The sequence below is a fragment of the Cynocephalus volans genome, chromosome 1, assembly GCF_027409185.1.
Source record: "Cynocephalus volans isolate mCynVol1 chromosome 1, mCynVol1.pri, whole genome shotgun sequence".
In the NCBI taxonomy this organism is placed as follows: domain Eukaryota; kingdom Metazoa; phylum Chordata; class Mammalia; order Dermoptera; family Cynocephalidae; genus Cynocephalus; species Cynocephalus volans.
Genome location: NC_084460.1, coordinates 303,932,087 through 303,950,658, shown reverse-complemented (window position 1 = coordinate 303,950,658; position 18,572 = coordinate 303,932,087). Strand labels below are relative to the sequence as shown.

Genomic DNA, 18,572 nt, shown 5'->3' with positions numbered 1-18,572 from the left:
CACGGCGTGTCCCACAGTGCATGCAATGGGGCCTTCAGACAGAGTGGCCGAGTCGCCATCCGGTGAAAATGCGTGGTCAGTGTTACCTCCCCGAGGGGCCTTACCCGTGGACACCTGCTCCTGTTACGTCTTCACAGACTCCACGCAATCATCTCAGAGAAAGACACCTTCAAGTGTAAACTCTTCTGGTCTGAGTATGATCAGGAATGTGTGCCTAAAATACGAAAGCTTTTGAATCACTACACCCTCATCAGGGTGCTGCCACTTCTTGCTAAGGGTGGTGATGCTAAAGAATTCTGTGTAATCAGGATTCTGTTGATTCTGATTTTGATGGGTTATAAAACATATGAAGGACCAAAAATTTCTAACAAATAAACTCTTCTGAAGTGAGGGGGATCTTCCGAGTTAAAGCAACAAAAAAGAAAACGACAGTCAATGAAGGTCACAGGACAAAACAGCCAAGCCCTAAGCCCCAACGTGTGCTGCCCCAGGTGGGCAGAGGGGCCCCAGTGTGAGGGAAGATGTCCCAGAGCCTGGACCCCATGGAGGACTCAACAGACTTGCCCGCCCTACATGACTCTTCCCTGGAACCATTTAGTTCACTTAGAAGAAATGTCACAAAGTAGGAAAGATGCAAGAACTTGGAGAGTTTCAGAATGGATTTGAAGTGGTGTATTGTCTACCAGCGGTTTTCAGACTCCTCGTCCTGAAAGGGAAACCTGGGCACGAGCTGTGGTCGGCCGCGAGGCCTGAGTCCGAGCCCTGCTACTGCTGGCTGTGTGTTCATGGGCAAGCTAATTAACCTCTCTGTGCTCAGGTTACGATGGACTATGCAAATTCTCACAGAACAAACAAAAGTAGGCTAGATGATTTCTCAGATTCCTCTCAAATATAAAATTTTAAACAAACTCAATATAAATTCTAACCCATAATGTAAGCAATTAACCATTAAGAGTATTTGAGATAACAGAAGTCCTGAGGTCTTCAGACTTAACTTCCTAAATGGCCTGCCTGCTTTTATTTAGCATCCTTTCTGTCCTGGAGTTTCATGGTTCTAAGTTGAAGATAATGTGATGACTTTAAGATGCCGCCTTTTAATTATACGCCCATCATGGACTTTGCATTCCTTGAACACTTTAATGATAACAAATGAGGGCGTCTCAAAAAGTTCATGGAAAAACAGAATTAAACAATAATACAAATCTTTCCACAAGCTTTTGAAGCACCCTAGCACATCAAGAAAAGTGTACAAATTCTTACTGCAGATGTGGACGAGCTTTGACAAACTGAACACAATTTCCTCTAGAAGAGAATGTTACCAGCTCCCAGAAGCCCCCACTCTCTCCCCTTTGAGTCCCCCACACCCCACTGCAAACTTCTCTGACTCCCAATAGCACAAAATTAACACAGGAGGAATCAAACAGCATTTTCTCTTTCATGTCTGCTTCTTGGCGTCTTCTTTTAATCTTTGTGGGATGAACACTTCACTTTTCCCTCCTGATTATTTTCTTGCTGAGGACAGGTACGGGACACCTGATGACATGCTCCCAACTTGTTCCTGCCTCTGTCATTGTGTCCTTTCCAGAATCACTCCTAGTCCACAGCAGAGACGTTCTCCACACAAGTTTTAATGTCCTGCTTTCTGGTTTTTTGTTTAGTCCTTTTGTTACAGGATTTATTTTTCAAAAGAGTGAAAACTGTTCTTTTCATGGAACACACAACTCACACTAATTGTTACATAAGCAAACCCACCTAAACACTGAATCAGTTGGGAGTTTGTTTAAGCTGAGGTTTTCTGAAACTTGATTGTGTTCTCAAGATTTCCTATAGAAAAGGTTTTAAACAGTAAATCTGTTTTCATTGGAAATAACCCAGCCAGTTCTACTAAAAACCATTAAGCAGATTAAACGTGTCCTCGGCCCCCTGCTCGCTCCAAAACCCTGGCTTTTTCAGTTGACACCTCCAACCTCCTCTCCCATCACCCTCCCCAGACCTTGCCCCAATTGCCCTTAAAGCTGAGCTCTCAAGATAGCAGTCCAAGAAAACTAAAGGAAAGATGACCGATAGAGCTTCAAGTATAAATAAAGCGTGTACACACACACACACACACACACACACACACACACACACACACACACACACACACACACACACACCACCACACACGCAAATACACATGTATTAGTGATGAAAAAGTTGTAAGCTAAACAAAGCACTCATGGTGCAACTTCACACGTCACCAGGCAAGATGCACGTTTGGCCTGGTTCCTGCACAGTTGCTGGGTCAGCCGGCCAGCACGCAGAGGGGCAGGCACGAGGCAGCCCTGTGGGTGTCTCCCCCCGGGATAGAGGGAGCCTGGGCCAGTGTGGAGGAGCCAGGAGCATGTGCCTCGCCAGCCCCGCAGAAGGCCTGGCTGTGGACCTGGACCCTGGAACCCGGTTGCCTGACCTTGCTGTCTTCAGAGAGGTGGGTGGACATTTTCCACAGCAGAGGTGGAGGGGACAGGTCCTGGTACAGTGTCCCCCTCCCAAGAAGAACAGCTCCACACTGGGAAGAATCTGACATCAAGAGAGGGGAGAGTGTCCATCACAGTTCCTATGACACAAAGCTGTCCGAGGAGACAGCACCTTGCACAGAACTTGAAGAACATGAGATTTTAGTAAAGCAACAGGACAACATGCAGAACTCGGTCTGAGGAGCCTGACACTCAGCTGATCCACATGTGAAATATAGAAAACCCACGTCAAAAACACCAAGAGAGCCATCTGATGGGAAGGACTGCGGAGGTGGCAGATCCAGGAGAAGGAAAGGTGCGTTTGGAAACACGGAGGAGAAAGGTGTCACGTGGGGGCAGAAGAGCATTTCTCTGACCTGAAGTAGAGCCTGAGCATGTGCAGCGCGTGTTTGTGGCCCCCTCCCCAAACCACATGTTGAAGTGTAACTCCCAACGGGATGCTGTTGGAGATGGGGCCTTTGCGGGAGTGACTGGGTCTCACAATGGGACTAGTGCCCTTACAGGGCGAGATAGGAGAGCTTGCCTCCTCTCCCTGCTCTGGCCTCCCGAGGGCACAAAGAGAAGCCCACCGGCTACAAGCCAGGAAGCGGCCCCCACCAGACGCGAGTCTGCAGGCGCCCTGTTCTCAAATTTCCAGAACTGCGAGAATAAATGCTTGTGGCTCAAGCCGCCTGGTCTCAGGGACTCTCTCCCCCCACGTGTGCCCCCCACGCGCCCCCTCTCAGCCGCGCTCTCTCCCCCCACGCGTGCCCCCCACGCGCCCCTCTCAGCCGCGCTCTCTCTCCCCACGCGTGACCCCCCACGTGTCCCCTCTCAGCCACGCTCTCTCCCCCCACGTGTGACCCCCCCACACGTGCCCCCTCTCAGCCACGCTCTCTCCCCCCACGTGTGACCCCCCCACACGTGCCCCCTCTCAGCCACGCTCTCTCCCCCCACGCGTGCCCCCCACGCGTGCCCCCTCTCAGCCACGCTCTCCCCCCACGCGTGCCCCCCACGCGCCCCTCTCAGCCGCGCTCTCTCCCCCCACGCGTGACCCCCCACGTGTCCCCTCTCAGCCACGCTCTCTCCCCCCACGTGTGACCCCCCCCACGCGTGCCCCCTCTCAGCCGCGCTCTCTCCCCCCATGCGTGCCCCCTCTCAGCCGCGCTCTCTCCCCCCACGCGTGCCCCCCACGCGCCCCTCTCAGCCGCGCTCTCTCCCCCCACGCGTGACCCCCCACGTGTCCCCTCTCAGCCACGCTCTCTCCCCCCACGCGTGCCCCCCACGCGTGCCCCCTCTCAGCCGCGCTCTCTCCCCCCACGCGTGCCCCCCACGCGCCCCTCTCAGCCGCGCTCTCTCCCCCCACGCGTGACCCCCCACGTGTCCCCTCTCAGCCACGCTCTCTCCCCCCACGTGTGACCCCCCCACGCGTGCCCCCTCTCAGCCGCGCTCTCTCCCCCCATGCGTGCCCCCTCTCAGCCGCGCTCTCTCCCCCCACGCGTGCCCCCCTCTCAGCCGCGCTCTCTCCCTCCCACGCGTGCCCCCCACGCGCCCCCTCTCAGCCGCGCTCTCTCCCCCCACGCGTGCCCCCCACGCGCCCCCTCTCAGCCGCGCTCTCTCCCCCCACGCGTGCCCCCCACGCGCCCCCTCTCAGCCGCGCTCTCTCCCCCCACGCGTGCCCCCCACGCGCCCCCCTCTCAGCCGCGCTCTCCCCCCACGCGTGCCCCCCACGCGCCCCCTCTCACCCGCGCTCTCTCCCCCCCACACCTGCTCCCCCCACGCGCCCCCGCTCAGCCGCGCTCTCTCCCCCCCACGCGTGCCCCCTACGCGCCCCTTCTCAGCCGCGCTCTCTCCCCTCCACGCGTCCCCTCTCAGCCGCGCTCTCTCCCCTCCACGCGTCCCCTCTCAGCCGCGCTCTCTCCCCCCACGCGTGCCCCCCTCTCAGCCGTGCGCTCTCTCCCCGCAGAGCCCGGCGGCCACGTGGACGCGGACACTGCACGGGCGGGCGCGCGGGGCTTCCCCGGCTGCCTCTCCGCACTGCAGTTCGAGCGCGCCGCCCCACTGAAGGCCGCGCTGCGCCCCGGACGCCCCGGACGCGCCTCGGTGCGGGGGCCGGTGGCCCCGTCGGGCTGCGGAAGCCAGGCCTGGGACGGCTCAGCGCGGGAGCACCCGCACGCGCGAGCAGGTGGGCACCGCCGGGCCGCGACGTAGGGACCCCGTGTGGCAGCTGTGTCAGGATAGGTTCTGAGGGTGGCTCGTGGAATTCCAGCCTCCGGCTCCCTTGCCCAGTTACTCTGGAGCTGAGTGGTATGTGTGGATGCTGTGCTCATGGTGACTGACAACCCTAGAGTGAAACGACACCAATTCCAATTTTCCGGGGATAATTCCGCTCAAGTTTATGTTTGCAAATTTCTCACTGGTACCTGCTTTCCCTTTTCCACTGCAGAACATTCTGGTCCAGTGGACGAGGGAGAACCCATGGCTGGCGCGACCAGGGCAGACTCCGCAGTGATTGGAGGTGACTCCAGGGTGACAGTCTCCAAGTCCCCAGCACTGAGTGTTGACTAGTGCAGTCCGTGGGGAGTCTTACTTTAATTTTTTATTTATTTTTGCTTATTTTCTGATGTGACCTTGCTGAATCCAGCCTCGGTGGAGATTGTCAGCCTAAATAATTGATAATTTCATTAAAGTGGCCGTTAAAGAATTAATGTAAAAATGCTTAACAATGAGAAAGTCTTAAATTGTGAATAGCCAAGTGGCTTCCCCAGAGCCTGCAGCTGTGATGAGGAAACAGCCTTTTCTTGCCCCAGAGCCGGTCTCTGCTCGGTGGGGCTGACACCCGGGCCACACTGGGCCTGCTGTGCAGGAGCAGCTCACACGCGTGGCTCAGATGCCGCACCACGCAGACTCCACGCTCAGTCGTTGCTGTTAAGGAAAGTACTGGGCTAATAGACGAATGATAGTTCACAATTTTTTAGTTTATTTATTTATTTTTAATGGACACATAGTAACTGTAAGTATCCATGGGGTAATACATGTATACAATTGGTGTACAATATTTTTAATTGAAGAGATGGACCATTGTTTTAAGATTAAACAATTTTTAAGATGTATATCAAAACTGATAAGAAAGTCAAGCATCCTTTCCCCCTCGGCAAGGCTTTTGAGAGTTGTTGTCAATTGTGTCTGATCATCATATCAGGTCACCGGTTCTCTGGTGCCTGCCAGCACCCAGGGAGGTACCGGGCTGCTCTGTGACACTTACGGAGGTAAAGTGGCCTGCCCCGTCTCTGAGCAGCTCCTCTGGGGCCCCTGGTCATGCGGCCACAGCCCTGGCCAGGTTACTTCTGGCCGAGCCACTTGGCCGGTAACCAGCCTCACGGCAAGTCTGGGAAACATTCAGGTTTCACAGAGCTTGGGTCACACCCCTGCAGACGCCAGCATCTCCAGTCCTCCACAGTTCCCCCTTTCCTAATTATTGAAGCATGTCACAGGCGCCTACTACGAACAAATCCAGCAGACGAAATGAGCTCCGCTGGGGCCTGGCTTGGGACTGCAGGTCTGGAAAGGCAGCTCCATGTGTTAGATACACAAACTAACATGTTACACGAGCAGCGTGAGAAGAGCTTCCACCACTGTGCAAAACCTAATTTGGAAATAGAGCAAGGGAAAAGTGTCCAGTGTTTTAAAATGGGATTCCACATATGAAATCCTCCCCCATGTTCTTTCACTATGTTCAGGTATGTGTGCACAGAGAGATGGGACTGGCAACCACAGACCATTTGTTCTGGGTAATCGTACTGCTTCTGGTTGAGAATAACCATGAGACTTTCCAGGTAGAGCAGAATAGTCCTTTAAGGTTGGGTTTTGTGCCTTCTAGAGCTATTCTAGAAAAGAGGCTGGCTCCACTCCCCAGAGAGCCAACCTGGCTCCTGATGGGGGCTAGGAGGAGAGTGTCTTCCCTGGGATCCCCTCCTGCAGTGTCCAGGGTTTCCATCTCTGTAAAGACCGAGCAGTTCTGTGATGACCCTGCAGGGAGGCTTGTCTAAGGCCAGGAGGTCTCCTTGTGGCATCTCAGCACCTCGCCCCCCAGGATGTCCCACAGATTGCTGGATTCTCTGTGATGGCGTGTGTGGGCAACGCTGATCGACCCTGTGGGGCCATCCTGTTGGGCCCTTTCCTGTGATCTGCATTTGAGATGCCCTTTCTCCCCTTCTTGCAAATAAACTACATAGTGGAAGAAGGGAGAATTAAGGTCCTGCAACACAGAACTCTGGCAAGCCAGAGGCTGTGAAGGCTTCCAGCAGATGGACAGGTGGATGGGCAGGTAGCAGAGACGCCATCTGCCCAGAGACATGCTTACCTAAAGCTGCTGCCATGGTCCTGGCTGCTTCTGCTGCCCAAGCTCTGTTCAGACCGTGTGTTTCATTGGACAGTGAATGAAGGTAAAGTTACTCTCAATCATCGCCCACACCACCACGAAACCCGAATTAGAAGAGAGACCCCGTGTGAGGTCCCCACACAGTACATGCCCCAAACACATGGTCCTCACCAGGTCATGAGGCTTCGAGTCAGCTGGGCCCCGCTGCGGTGGATCCCCTCACAAGGACCACAGAGACGTGCTCCATTTCCATGGCTGTCTTCGCAGTTCCTGCATTTTCTAACACAAATGGAAATGTTGCATTAATGGTCCTTAAATGTACATAACTAGCAAATGATATTTTATGTTTATTTACAAATATTCTGCAACTTACATTTGATATCTTATTTTTGCTGGTGTATTAGCTTGAATAAATATTTTGCCCTGATATAGCTCAGAGTGTTTCAGATTTGGATGTGCGTAAGTATCACAGGAGAGCTTTCTAGAATCACCCATTTCTCCCACCCAGAGCTTTGTACTAAACTTTTCTAATGTGCACAGAGGTTGAGAACCACAGGCACTGGTTTTAGTCATCAGACATTTTCAAGTGGAGATTTGAAATAACAACAGGAGCCATTCATATATAGAGAGAGAGATCAATCTTATATCACCATAATTCAGTATGCCATGCCCAAGTTATTTTAAAATAATTTTATTAAAATGTGTACGATTTAGTTCCCTTGACGAAACCATTGAAAACGTTGTGAAAGCATAATATGGTGGATTCTCTCCTTTCAAACTTACTAGAGGGTCTGCTCATCAGCACGAACAGCACGTATGGTCCAGGAGACATACCTGTACCGCTTCTGGATGCGTTTAATGGAGCCTCGTCATGATTTGCTTGGAAAGTAAAGGTGCAGAACAGAGCTATGCCCACAGCACCGACAGAAAAAGTTAAACCAGGGCCGAGCCCGTGGCGCACTCGGGAGAGTGCGGTGCTGGGAGCGAGGCGACGCTCCCGCCACGGGTTCGGATCCTATATAGGACTGGCCGGTGCACTCACTGGCTGAGTGCCGGTCACGAAAAAGACAAAAAAAAAAAGAAAAGAAAAAGTTAAACCAAATGGTGTGACGACACGTGGCCTAGACTCCCTGGAGTTTTGATGTCCCCGGGTTATGGTAAAGCATGGGCCTGGTGTATGTAGAATATGGTGTCAGTTTGGCTCCGGGTGATGAAGTGTGCACTTGGCCTCGGGGTTGCCGGGCATATCCTGACTCTGGCTCCGTCCTCCCCCTCTCCAGGTGTGATCGCTGTGGTGCTGTTTGTCTTGCTGTGCCTCGCAGCCGTAGCCATCCGCTTGTATCAGCAGAAGAGCTTGTACACACCCAGGGAGGCGAAACGGCCAGAGAACCAAGGCACCGCCGAGGCCGTGCTCAGGTGTGAGCTCAGGGCACAGAGCACGGAGCGTGGGAACCAGAAGGAGCACTTCTTCTGAGCGGGACGGGGCCTAATGCGTTGTCACTGCAGCTGGGCTTCCCTGCTACGCCGGGGCTCCAGGTGGCCAGAAACTGCCTTTACAGATGCAGCAGGCGGCACGTGATCGCTCTGCACAGAGGCCGCCCCACGGAGGGCCCAGGGGAGCCTCCCCACTCTGCATTTTATGTCACCATGAATTGGATAGCTTCATAATCCGTGTTAGTTTCCTAGACCCTGAAGTGATTTACACTGAAGTTAACCTTGCTCAGTGACCGTGGGGTCTGAAAGGGAGACCTGCCGGGAGTCCTCCGCTCCTCACACTTGCACCTGTGGCTCTGATTTACTCGCACATGGGCTGTGTCTGGTCACCGCTTTCCTTTCCACAGGGCTGAGCATCTCTCCTGACCGTGGCCATTGAATAGTCACATGTCCCTGTGAGCCACAGCCACGTGGCCAAACATAAACAGCCTCCTGCCTTCTTTGCTGGTGCACGCCAAGCTGGTTCCTCTGCTGAGACTTCTCTTTTGGTTTGTTTGCACGGCTTTTATTGACTTTTTCCTGTTCACGTGTTCATGGTGAGGATGGATACGTCTGGTGCTAAATGCCAGTCTTCAGCCGTGACACGTGGCAACATTCAGATGGTGCAGAGTCAACAGCATGTGACGTTGGCCTCTTGCTTCCTCCTCTTCGTGTGTCATCGAGGTCTGTCACGGACACCCAGCAGTAATGCTGATCTCAAAAAGGCTCTTTTTTTTTCTTTTAAAAAAAACCCATCAACTAAAATCGAAGAGCAGAAAGAACCACGAATTCTTAATACTGAAATGTATTTTTACTTGCATCTGCAATACATGAATGATACACAATGTAAGTTTAATTCCCTAAACCCCTGGGTAATGATGTTGACTTTCTTTGTGATGGTAAATCTTGCCTGGTGGGCTTGGTGTTCCCTCGTGGTCTCACAGAAGCTTCCTTGCTCCTCTGCCGCTGTATTCCACGCAGCTGTGCTCTCGCACGTTAGACAGCCAGTCATGCTCCGGGTCACACTTCCTTTCTGAACTGCAAGCTGCAGCCACGTGCCCAGCTGGACAGCAGGAGGATGCTCAAGTCCACTGCTCTGCTCTCAATTCCAGGATGCAGGGGCCCATCTTTCAGAGTTACAAAAGCCGACGTGCGGTGCTGACCCCTTATTCTTGGGGTGCGGACCAAGAGAGGAGTGCATGGCAGATAAGTCCATGAACTGTCTGGCAATTAACTTTGGATCTCTGATCAATGACTCTGTTGCACAAGGCCCCTGTTTGGGTCCCATAAAACCAGGGAACAAAAGGCCCACCCTCTGTGCACCTGCCCTGAGCCTGTGAGGAGGCTCCTGAGCATGTCCACACGAGGGAAACCCATGACTTCTGTGCTGTTTTCTACTTTACATCTACTTTTCTGTGTCCACTTTTTAAAAAAATCAGAAACCATGTTACTATTGTCTTAATTCATCTGTTTTAAATGGCTATCCTTTCTTATAATGCTATTGCCCTGTTGATTGTTCTGTAAATCTAAGGTTCTGAATGAACACAGTGACTTTAGAAGAACATGTACTGGCCAGTGGTGTACACATCCCCCTACAGGTGTCTAGTGGCTACAGAAGGAGTCAAGAGAGAGAGAGGGTCAGCGTGGCAGGGCAGAGCTGGGTGCAGACTCCGTGGCTTTGTGGCAGAGCTGCAGGTGAGGGGCACTCACGGGGCCCTGCGTGTCCCCAGGTGGATGGACGGGGGCTCACACCCAGCACTGACCACCCTCCCCAGGAGGCTGAACAGGCAGCCAAAGTGCATGGAGGCCTCCCAAGCCAACGTTGCCCTCCTTGATTTGTAAACTTCACCTTGCTTGTTAATAAAACAGGATCTTTGAAATAAAATGAGTAATATATTTTAAGAGAATTTATAAAACATTTTTAAAGTATGAAATTAGAGTTTTTTAAGCAGTAAACAAAGGTGTAATGCATGCATCTGTTCGTATTTCTTTACACCTCATGAATTATAGGATTGTTTTTATTTGCAAATTAATGATGCAGTTACCATGGTGATTTTTTGAAAAATGTCTCACATAGAAAGTGGGAGGAGAGTGGTAAATATTCACTGGCTGCTACCAGTAAAAGTGATCTGTGACTCTGGACACTGAGACGCAGTGTAACGACATCTGAACCAGAGGACGTCACCTCACCACCGACACGCTCAGCGCTGGGTCGTCATCCACCTGTGCACGTCTCCTCGGAGCCTGGTTAGGGGCCCTGGAAGCCCCAGTGCTGGTTGAGAGAATTCAGTGCACTCACTGCGATGTAAAGTCAAAAGGCAAGAATTCTCAACAGTTTTTCTTTTCAAATTAAGACAAGTAGTGAACACCGCATATGACTAGCACTCCTGATCTGAGCAACCTGGGCTCACTCTCTCTTAGCCTCACCCATTTCTGGTGTCAATCTGTATGGGGCGGTTCACTCTGTGACAGTGTCAGGCACCACCTGGACTCCTAAAGCAATGCCATCCAGGTGGCGGGACCCCCAGGTCTCTGCTCCAGGGTTGGACCCTTGTCTGGCACCTCATTCAAGAGAAGAGGGCGGCAGCTCCTGATGGTGGGAAATGCAGTCATTTGAAGCGTCTCCCACTGCAGCTGTGGCTCTTCCTTGGACCAAGACCCTCGAAAGAGTTTTGATTTTGTCCTCAATAATCTGACTTACCAATTTTACAAATGGGGAAACCAGTGCGCTGATGTGAGTTGATTTTTCCAGGGGTCCCGTGCTAGCAGGTGGTAAAGCTGGAGACCCCAGCCCACGTCTCTTTGCCCCACCCCATGGCCAATGCACTTGCTTCCACACCGACTCTTCTCAGAATGTCACGTGAACAGGAGAAAGGCCCAAAGGATATCATCCTCTTTTTCTCTGTTGACCTGCAATTATCCATCTTTTTTCATATCCTTTCTTGTTGAACATCAACTCTGGGTAATGGATCATTGAGGAACATACATAGGGAAAGACGGAGGAAGGGAGGCAGAGAGTGTCTGGCATACGTACGTCATGTCATTCTCAAATCTAAACGTGAATTGGGCTCGACTGCACAGCCGAGTCATCGGATGGTACTTGAGGTGGAAGAGGGTTGAATGACTTCACCACGAGTCAAAGCGGGCCCCATCTCTTGTTGGGTGTGTATTTCCCAATCCATGGGCCAAAATGCGCTGCCCCCATACTAGTCCGTTTCTTGTTGCTTATGACAGAATACCTGAAACTCGGTAACTTATAAGACAAGGAATTTTGTTTCTTACAATTTTGGGGGCTGGGAAGTCCGAGGCTGAGGGCGCATCTGGCAAGGACCGTCTTCCGGGCGGGATTCTGCAGAGCCACGTGGCAAGGACGGCGAGAGCTTTTGTGCTGCTCACATGCTCTCCTTACAAAGCCTCCGTTGAACCATGTTGAACCGTTAGCCCAGCAACTTGTGAATGGACGGATCCATTCACAAGGGCACATCTTTCAGATACTGTATTGGGGATTAGCTTCCAACATGATCTCGGGGGGACATTCAAGCCAAAGCAGGCCCCAAACACTTCCCACACACCCTGGCTTTCTGCTTTCCCACTGTAAGGTGGGACATGCTGGCCTGAGGGAAGCAGAGTCTGTCTCGGTCAGCATGTTGGGGGCACGTGTGTGCTTGCATATGCGTGTGAGTCAGAGGAGGAAATAGCTCAAGGGGGCCGATCTCCTGCACTCGGGGGCATGTCAAATTCTGGATCATTAAAGACACAGTTCAGCTTGCACACAACTGACTGCCTTAGCTGAACAAAAATATTATTAGTGGTAGAATCTTAGCCTCCCTAAACATATATAAAATTTACCATTTTGTATTAAAATATTTATAAACATTGTTTTAGAAAATAACTACAAAGCAAGACCCCGTGTTTACTCTACAGAATCACACGTTTCCCTCAGCTGGGCCCTCTCGCACCTCCCTTCAGCCAAGAATCCACTGCATGCAGCTGCCAGGTCAGGACTCAGGCTCGGACCTGCTCACCCCTAGACTGACGTTCTCCCCAGACGAGTTCTCAGGAGGTTATCTCATGACCCAGCAGTTACCACGCCACCAACAACGCGGACCGTGATGACTGTAAATTTTGGAGTAGTTTTGCTACCGAATGTTGTATAGAACAAGAAATCTTTTTAAAAATGTTACTTTGGAAAGTTTTTAAAATGTTCATAGCAAACTGTTTAATTCATACCAAGTTGCTTTTTCCAGATGATTTCAAAAGTGCACGTCATCTTATTTCCTCGCAGGGATATCGTGTTCATTTCCTAGCCTTCGAGTTTGTTTAACCAAAGCCTGATGAAGGGCTTGAGACCCTGCCCTGTTTTTAAGTGACTACCGGGATCTCCCGCTGGGAATGTGGGGGGGGGCCTCCTGCAAGGGGGCGGGGGGACGGACACGCTGCTCCTATTTCACATAGAACCATAGGAAACCGTGATGCCAGTTTCTGAAATGCCGCCCCTGCCCCGTCCCGCACCCTGAGCACCAGTGCGGGTGGGCTCTGAAGCTGGGGTTAGGGACCTCGAGGGAAGATGCTCCAACCAAGGCCGGCAGTGAAACCTGCCCCTCCAGGCACCGTGAGTGCCATCATAACGCGTGTCCTTCGGCGTATGGTGACATCACAGCCAGCGAGTGCTTTGCTGGGCCTACGCCGAGGAATCAGCAAAAAGCCAAAGGCTCTTGATTTCTATGGTCATTTTTAAGTTAAAAAGTGAAAAAATAGGTAAAGCAGTGATGGAAAGAAATCTGGCCTCTGTTAGCGAGACTTTCTGCAGTGAGTTTTCTTCCTCTTTCACGTATATTTCAATTAAAATAACACACATCTAGGACACATGCATGAGGGATCCTACGAGGAAAAACCACATCTGCCACCGTACCCCTGCCCCACCCGTGGTCCCTCCCCACAGGGAACACTTCAGTTTTAAACATTTCCAGCTATTTTAGGTGTCTCACCTGGTATTGACTTTGTATAACCAAATAGCATGTGCCTCTGGCTACATCAGGACTTTAAATGAGCTGCTCAGCCTGAGTCATCAGGAGGTGGGCTCGAGATGCTCCCCTGCACACGGCTCCCCACACCCCCGAAACAGGCACGTCACAACTCTGGTTAAATCACTGTTCAAATACTTGTACCCCCTGCTCCTTCTGCAATAATCGAATCTCTAAATCTGCCCCCTCCTTGGTTTTCTATTTGTCACTAATTTATCCCCAAACTCAACAGCCACCAGGGGGGGCATCTCTTCCAGCTTTTCCTGGAAGCCACCCAGGGGTCTCCATCCCCCTCTAGGAACCGTCATCATCCTGGGGCTTCACGTCACTGAGGAGGGTCTGGGGACCCCTAGATCCTGTCCTCCTCCTTGTGCCTGGCAAATTCCTCCCAGACGCTCCCTGAGCAGCAACGCAGGGAGGTGAACACGGGGACACCCTGCAGGTGTCCTTGCTTCACGTCTGCGCGATGCTTCTCCACATCTCTGCATTTGTCTTCTCTTCGTTTTGGTAGTTTTCTTCACTTCATCTTCCTACACGACAGACTTTTATACTTTTCACGGTAATACTTTAATTTTTTTGTAATTTTTAAGTTCTACCACTGTATTGGGATTTTCACTCTAATAGTGTATCAACAATAGAGTATATTTTATTTATCCACTTACACATGCTAATTTCCAGCTCTTTGTGGTGTCCACAGAGCCTGTTTCACCTGTTTTTGATTCTGTTTGTTTTGGTCTCTCAGCTCATTGCAGGGATTTCCTCACGTGCTGCGGGATCGTGGACGGTCTGTGTTTAAAAGTCAGCTACGTTGGTGGGCAGGCTTTGCATCTAGTGGGTCTCCAAGTGTGTGCTTTGGCAGGATGATCACTTTGGGGGACCCCCAATGGCTGTATCTCTTCTCCCATGACGTCTGGACCCCTCCCAGTAGAATCCCACAAGCTTCCACTTGTGAGCATGCTGGAAGCCAGCTCAGGAAAGGGGAACGGGACTATCCCTGTTCTGAATAAATGGCTTTCTCTGTTTATCTCCAGCATTTCCCATGAGGCCTTCACCCCACTCAGTGTTAATCTCCTTTTTGGGTTGTTCCTGTAGGGCTGGTCTTCTCACTGCATTGGCCAGAAAGTGGATCTAGGGTTCTGTTACAGCCCAATATGTCCCCCTAAAACTCATGTTGAAACCTGATCCCCAATGTGATGGTGTTAGGAGGGGGCTCTTCGGCAGGTGGTCAGGTCGTGAGGGTTGAGCCCTCACGGATGGTATAAGTGCCCTTATGGAAGTGGCAAGCTGCTCACCCCTCTGCCAAGTGAGGACCCAGACCGTAGTCACATGCTTGCTCTTTGGGACAGAACATCAGCCTCTTCTATCACAAATCTCTGGTACATCTTATTACAGTGGATTTTTTCCTCCCAAAGGAGAAGTCCTAAATGGGCACATTTCTATGTATATTGAACAGAAATACGTTTACTGATTGATTGAGAAGTGAACCCTGCCCCCCGCCCCATGCACATAATAGAAAGATATTTCTCCATGTCCTTAGGAATTCAGAGACCGTCTCACATCACTTTTTGACTTATCCAGGATCTCTGATAACTTTTTCCTTCCAGAGAGCTAAGCACCTGCTGCATTGCTGGCAGCCAGGGTGCAACGCCGTGCCCTACAAGATGAGAGGCGAGCTGCACCGACAGCTCTACTGCTCCCACCACATCATGGTGCTAGCTCTGTGCCAAGAACCCACGGTGACACCGCTCACAAGTCACATCGTCACCCTTCTGTTCACCCACCTACAAGAATTAGTGTAAAAAATAAACAGTAAATGTCCCCACTCTGGACTGTGCTCGGTGTGGGGTGGACGTGGGTCTGTGGCCTGTGGTCTGTGTCCCCTCCTAGCCATTTCCATTTCTGCCAGTTCTGCAGCAAGGCCGAGACTCTACCACAGTCTTAGCTGGAGGTTCAACTTATCTTTGACATCAAATATTTGAAGGAAAAAATACTTTCCGATGTATCAGCAGCAATGTGAAGAGCAAGTTGCTGCGAAATTGCTAAAGCAAAGTACGGTTTTCAGCAGCACGCATGGGTAGCCGGCCCCGCCACGCACTGCAGGTGCTGGTCCAGGTCAGGGTGCATGGAGGGGAGGATGTGTGGTGCCAAACCCCCTCCTGCCACCTCTGTCTCTCAGGTGTCAGGACTTTCTTCAATACCAAATAGCCAGGGTCTGAGCCACCTTTGCAGGCGACTGTGGAGCTTCCCCATCCCGGGAAGCCCCCCACGTCTGCACCCCCTCACACTGGCTGTGCCCCTACATGACCTCACGATGGCTTCCCCGGGTCACTGTACCTCTGCTCACCCTCCTCTCAATCGAGGCAGGCGCAGGCATGACCAAGACCGGAGGCAGTGGGGCACGGACACAGAAGTGGGAGCGACGTGGCTCACGCAAGGCAGAGCTCGGAGTCAGGCCTGATCCCTGCACGGGCTCCCCTAGTCCCAGTGTGCTGCCCCCATGGGGCTGGGGCCTCTCACCTCAGCCCTGGTGTGGGCCATACCCCCCCACCCCAACACCACCCAGACCAGACCCCCGGAGCCAGGATGGCCACGGCAAATGATTCCTTCTGCCCAAGAGAGGCTCCACCACCCTCCACAGAGAACTGCTGGGGTTGAGCTCTGCAAGGCTGCTCGTGCCCCCGGGGGTCTGCATTGCACTGCCTTGCCAGGACCAGGGGAGGGGCTCCGCACCCTCTTGTCTGATCTCTACAGTTGCACCATGGGGTTGAGGTGCAGATTTCTTTCTCTAACCCCAAACCTTAGTCAGCTCTCTACCCATCTGCAGCCCACACATGCCCACCTCAATGAGCCTCGGTGGAGACCCCAGCCCTGGGGACACATTAACTGCAGCCTTGTGAGACTCTGAGCAGGGGACCCAGCCAAGCCATGGCCAGACGCCTGACCCACAGACACTGTGACAGCAAATGTGCATTGTTCTAGCCAGTAAGTTTGCAGTGGTATTGTTACATTGTTACATACAATAGACTAACACAGTATCTCATCGGTTTGCATATATTTGCTAAAACTGTTTTATACAAATGTGTTTAACATATCCAGAGAAAAATGTGGAGTTTATTAAAAAATTAACCCAAGTTAACAAAATGCAGCACAGGTTGCTGGGCTGCATCCTTGAGCATCCGAGAAATGACGTCCCAGACAAGACAAGAGACAGGGCACCTCAGAGTCCTGTGAGGGCCTGTCAGCACCGAGCCTGTCCCCGCCACACAGAGGAGGGGCCTGGAGGGGTGTGATTTTCTAAGAAATATTGCAGAAACCTCAGTGCCTTAGAATTTCCAGGATGATTCAAAACTATCATGCTGGGTTAATTAGGCCAAAGCAATCAGCAGCAACCAACAAAAGGATGACAAATTCCAGAACCCCGTACACAGCTGAGGTGTGCAAAACACAGGGAAAAAGAAGAAATCAGACAAACATTCTATACGGTAAAATTCTTTCAAGTTTCCATGCTATTATAGAGTGTTTCCTGTAGAAATATGCAGAGGTTAAAAAGTACTGAGTAGGTAGATATTGAAGTTCACATTTTAATTGTTATTTATATCCCAGAAACCCAAAACACTTGGTCCTGTGAACATCTGTGTTCCAACAGCAAACGGTCCCCAGGGTGACATAGTGTCGCCCTAGCTGGGCAACCAGCACTAATCCCAGATTAAAAACAGCTGGATGCAAGTTAAGGAGGCCGAGGCCTTTCCTTAATCAAATGTGGGAGAGCTGACTGTTTATTTTATGCCTCCATGTTGAATTTAAGCACTCCGGCAGACAGTCTTGATTTTCCTCCCTTTGGAGAAAACTTTTGAGTTTCCTATACTATTTTGTGAATGCTTTCGCTTAAATTGTTGTTTTTGCTCAAATGTAGAGGACTCGTGTTGATTGGAGCTATCAGCAGCAGTGCAGGAGGCTGCTGAGGACAGGACAGTTGTCCTAGACACCCCGCGTTTCCTGTGCTGCTTTTGCAAGGTTGACTCAGCACTGTGGGGACCACACCAAGAGGAAAACAAAGGAAATCTTCCCTCGGTTTTCCAGGAGCCACTGAGCATCACAGGACAGCAAGATCAGAAACAAAAGTTAGAGATGGGCGAGACTTTCTCATGCTCTTGGAAAATGAAGACTTTCATAATTACATGTGACATTTATTTCCTTCCTAATACAATTTACTGTCCTGAAAACTTCTACAGGTCTGAGAACCAACATCCTTCCCATGCAAACAGGCTGGGTTGTTTGGGAGAAGCCACGTGGAGCTGGCTTCATAACTTGAAACGCATATGCCCTAAATGTAGAAAATTCCTTAGATTATAAAATGTGTACAAGGAGAGCATCGGTGCATATAACACGTAAAAGGGTTGCGAATAGCCACGCTGTTGAGGAGGGTAGAGAGGTGCCTCACAAGCGCACATCTTTAGCATAAATATCTATAATATGACTCTTGAAAACACATTTTAGCACTAAAAAAAAAGTAAAATGTAGTTATTTGTGGCTTTGAGTACTTAGGCTTTCTCGGGGCTTTTCTTTATTAGGTGCTGGCCGGACAGACTGATTAATGATCGTCCACACGGCCACACTGCTACTTGCACGAATGCATGGGCATGTGGCAGGCGTGGGCCCCGCCTTGGAGAGTGGCATGCTGTGCCCCCTCGGTCAGTGCCCTGGAGGCTGGTTTGGCTTCAGTTATTCTCAATCCACCCTGCTCATTTCTCAATACCTGAAGTGCAGTGGAAGTAGACGTATCTGCACTTACGGACTCTTTGCCTACCCCAGCATACTGAAGATTTTCTCCACATATCCTTCTATAACTTTATAGTTTCAGCTCTTAGCTTTTGAGCTATGACTCCCTTTGACCGATTATGATTTATTATCTTGATATGTGGTATGGACTACAATTTTCTACTTCCCTCATCGAGATATTGAGTTTTCCCAGCATCCCCTTTTTTAAAAAGATCGTTTTTTTCCTTTGAATTATTGAAATTCAATGAAGAATTATCATCCATTCGCGTTTGGGTCTGTTTCCAGACTCTCAATTATTCTCCACTGACACAAATACCCCATGACAAGGCCACACTGTCTTGGTTATTGTGACTTTCCAGTCAATTATGAAATCAGTTATTGTAAGCTGGTTTTATTTTTCCTTCAAAATCATATTGGTTA

The 18,572-nt window shown here is 51.0% G+C and overlaps 1 protein-coding gene across 1 annotated transcript in view; it reads left to right on the top strand.

The window, feature by feature from the left end:
* Window positions 1-8,350, top strand: part of LOC134370151 (contactin-associated protein-like 4) — a 167,595-nt gene extending 159,245 nt beyond the window's left edge. The window contains exons 22-24 of the mRNA XM_063087160.1: window positions 4,462-4,680; window positions 4,942-5,013; window positions 8,157-8,350. Coding sequence (XP_062943230.1) covers window positions 4,462-4,680; window positions 4,942-5,013; window positions 8,157-8,350 — 485 coding nt within the window. The remainder of the gene's footprint in view (window positions 1-4,461; window positions 4,681-4,941; window positions 5,014-8,156) is intronic.
* Window positions 8,351-18,572: the final 10,222 nt, after the last annotated feature.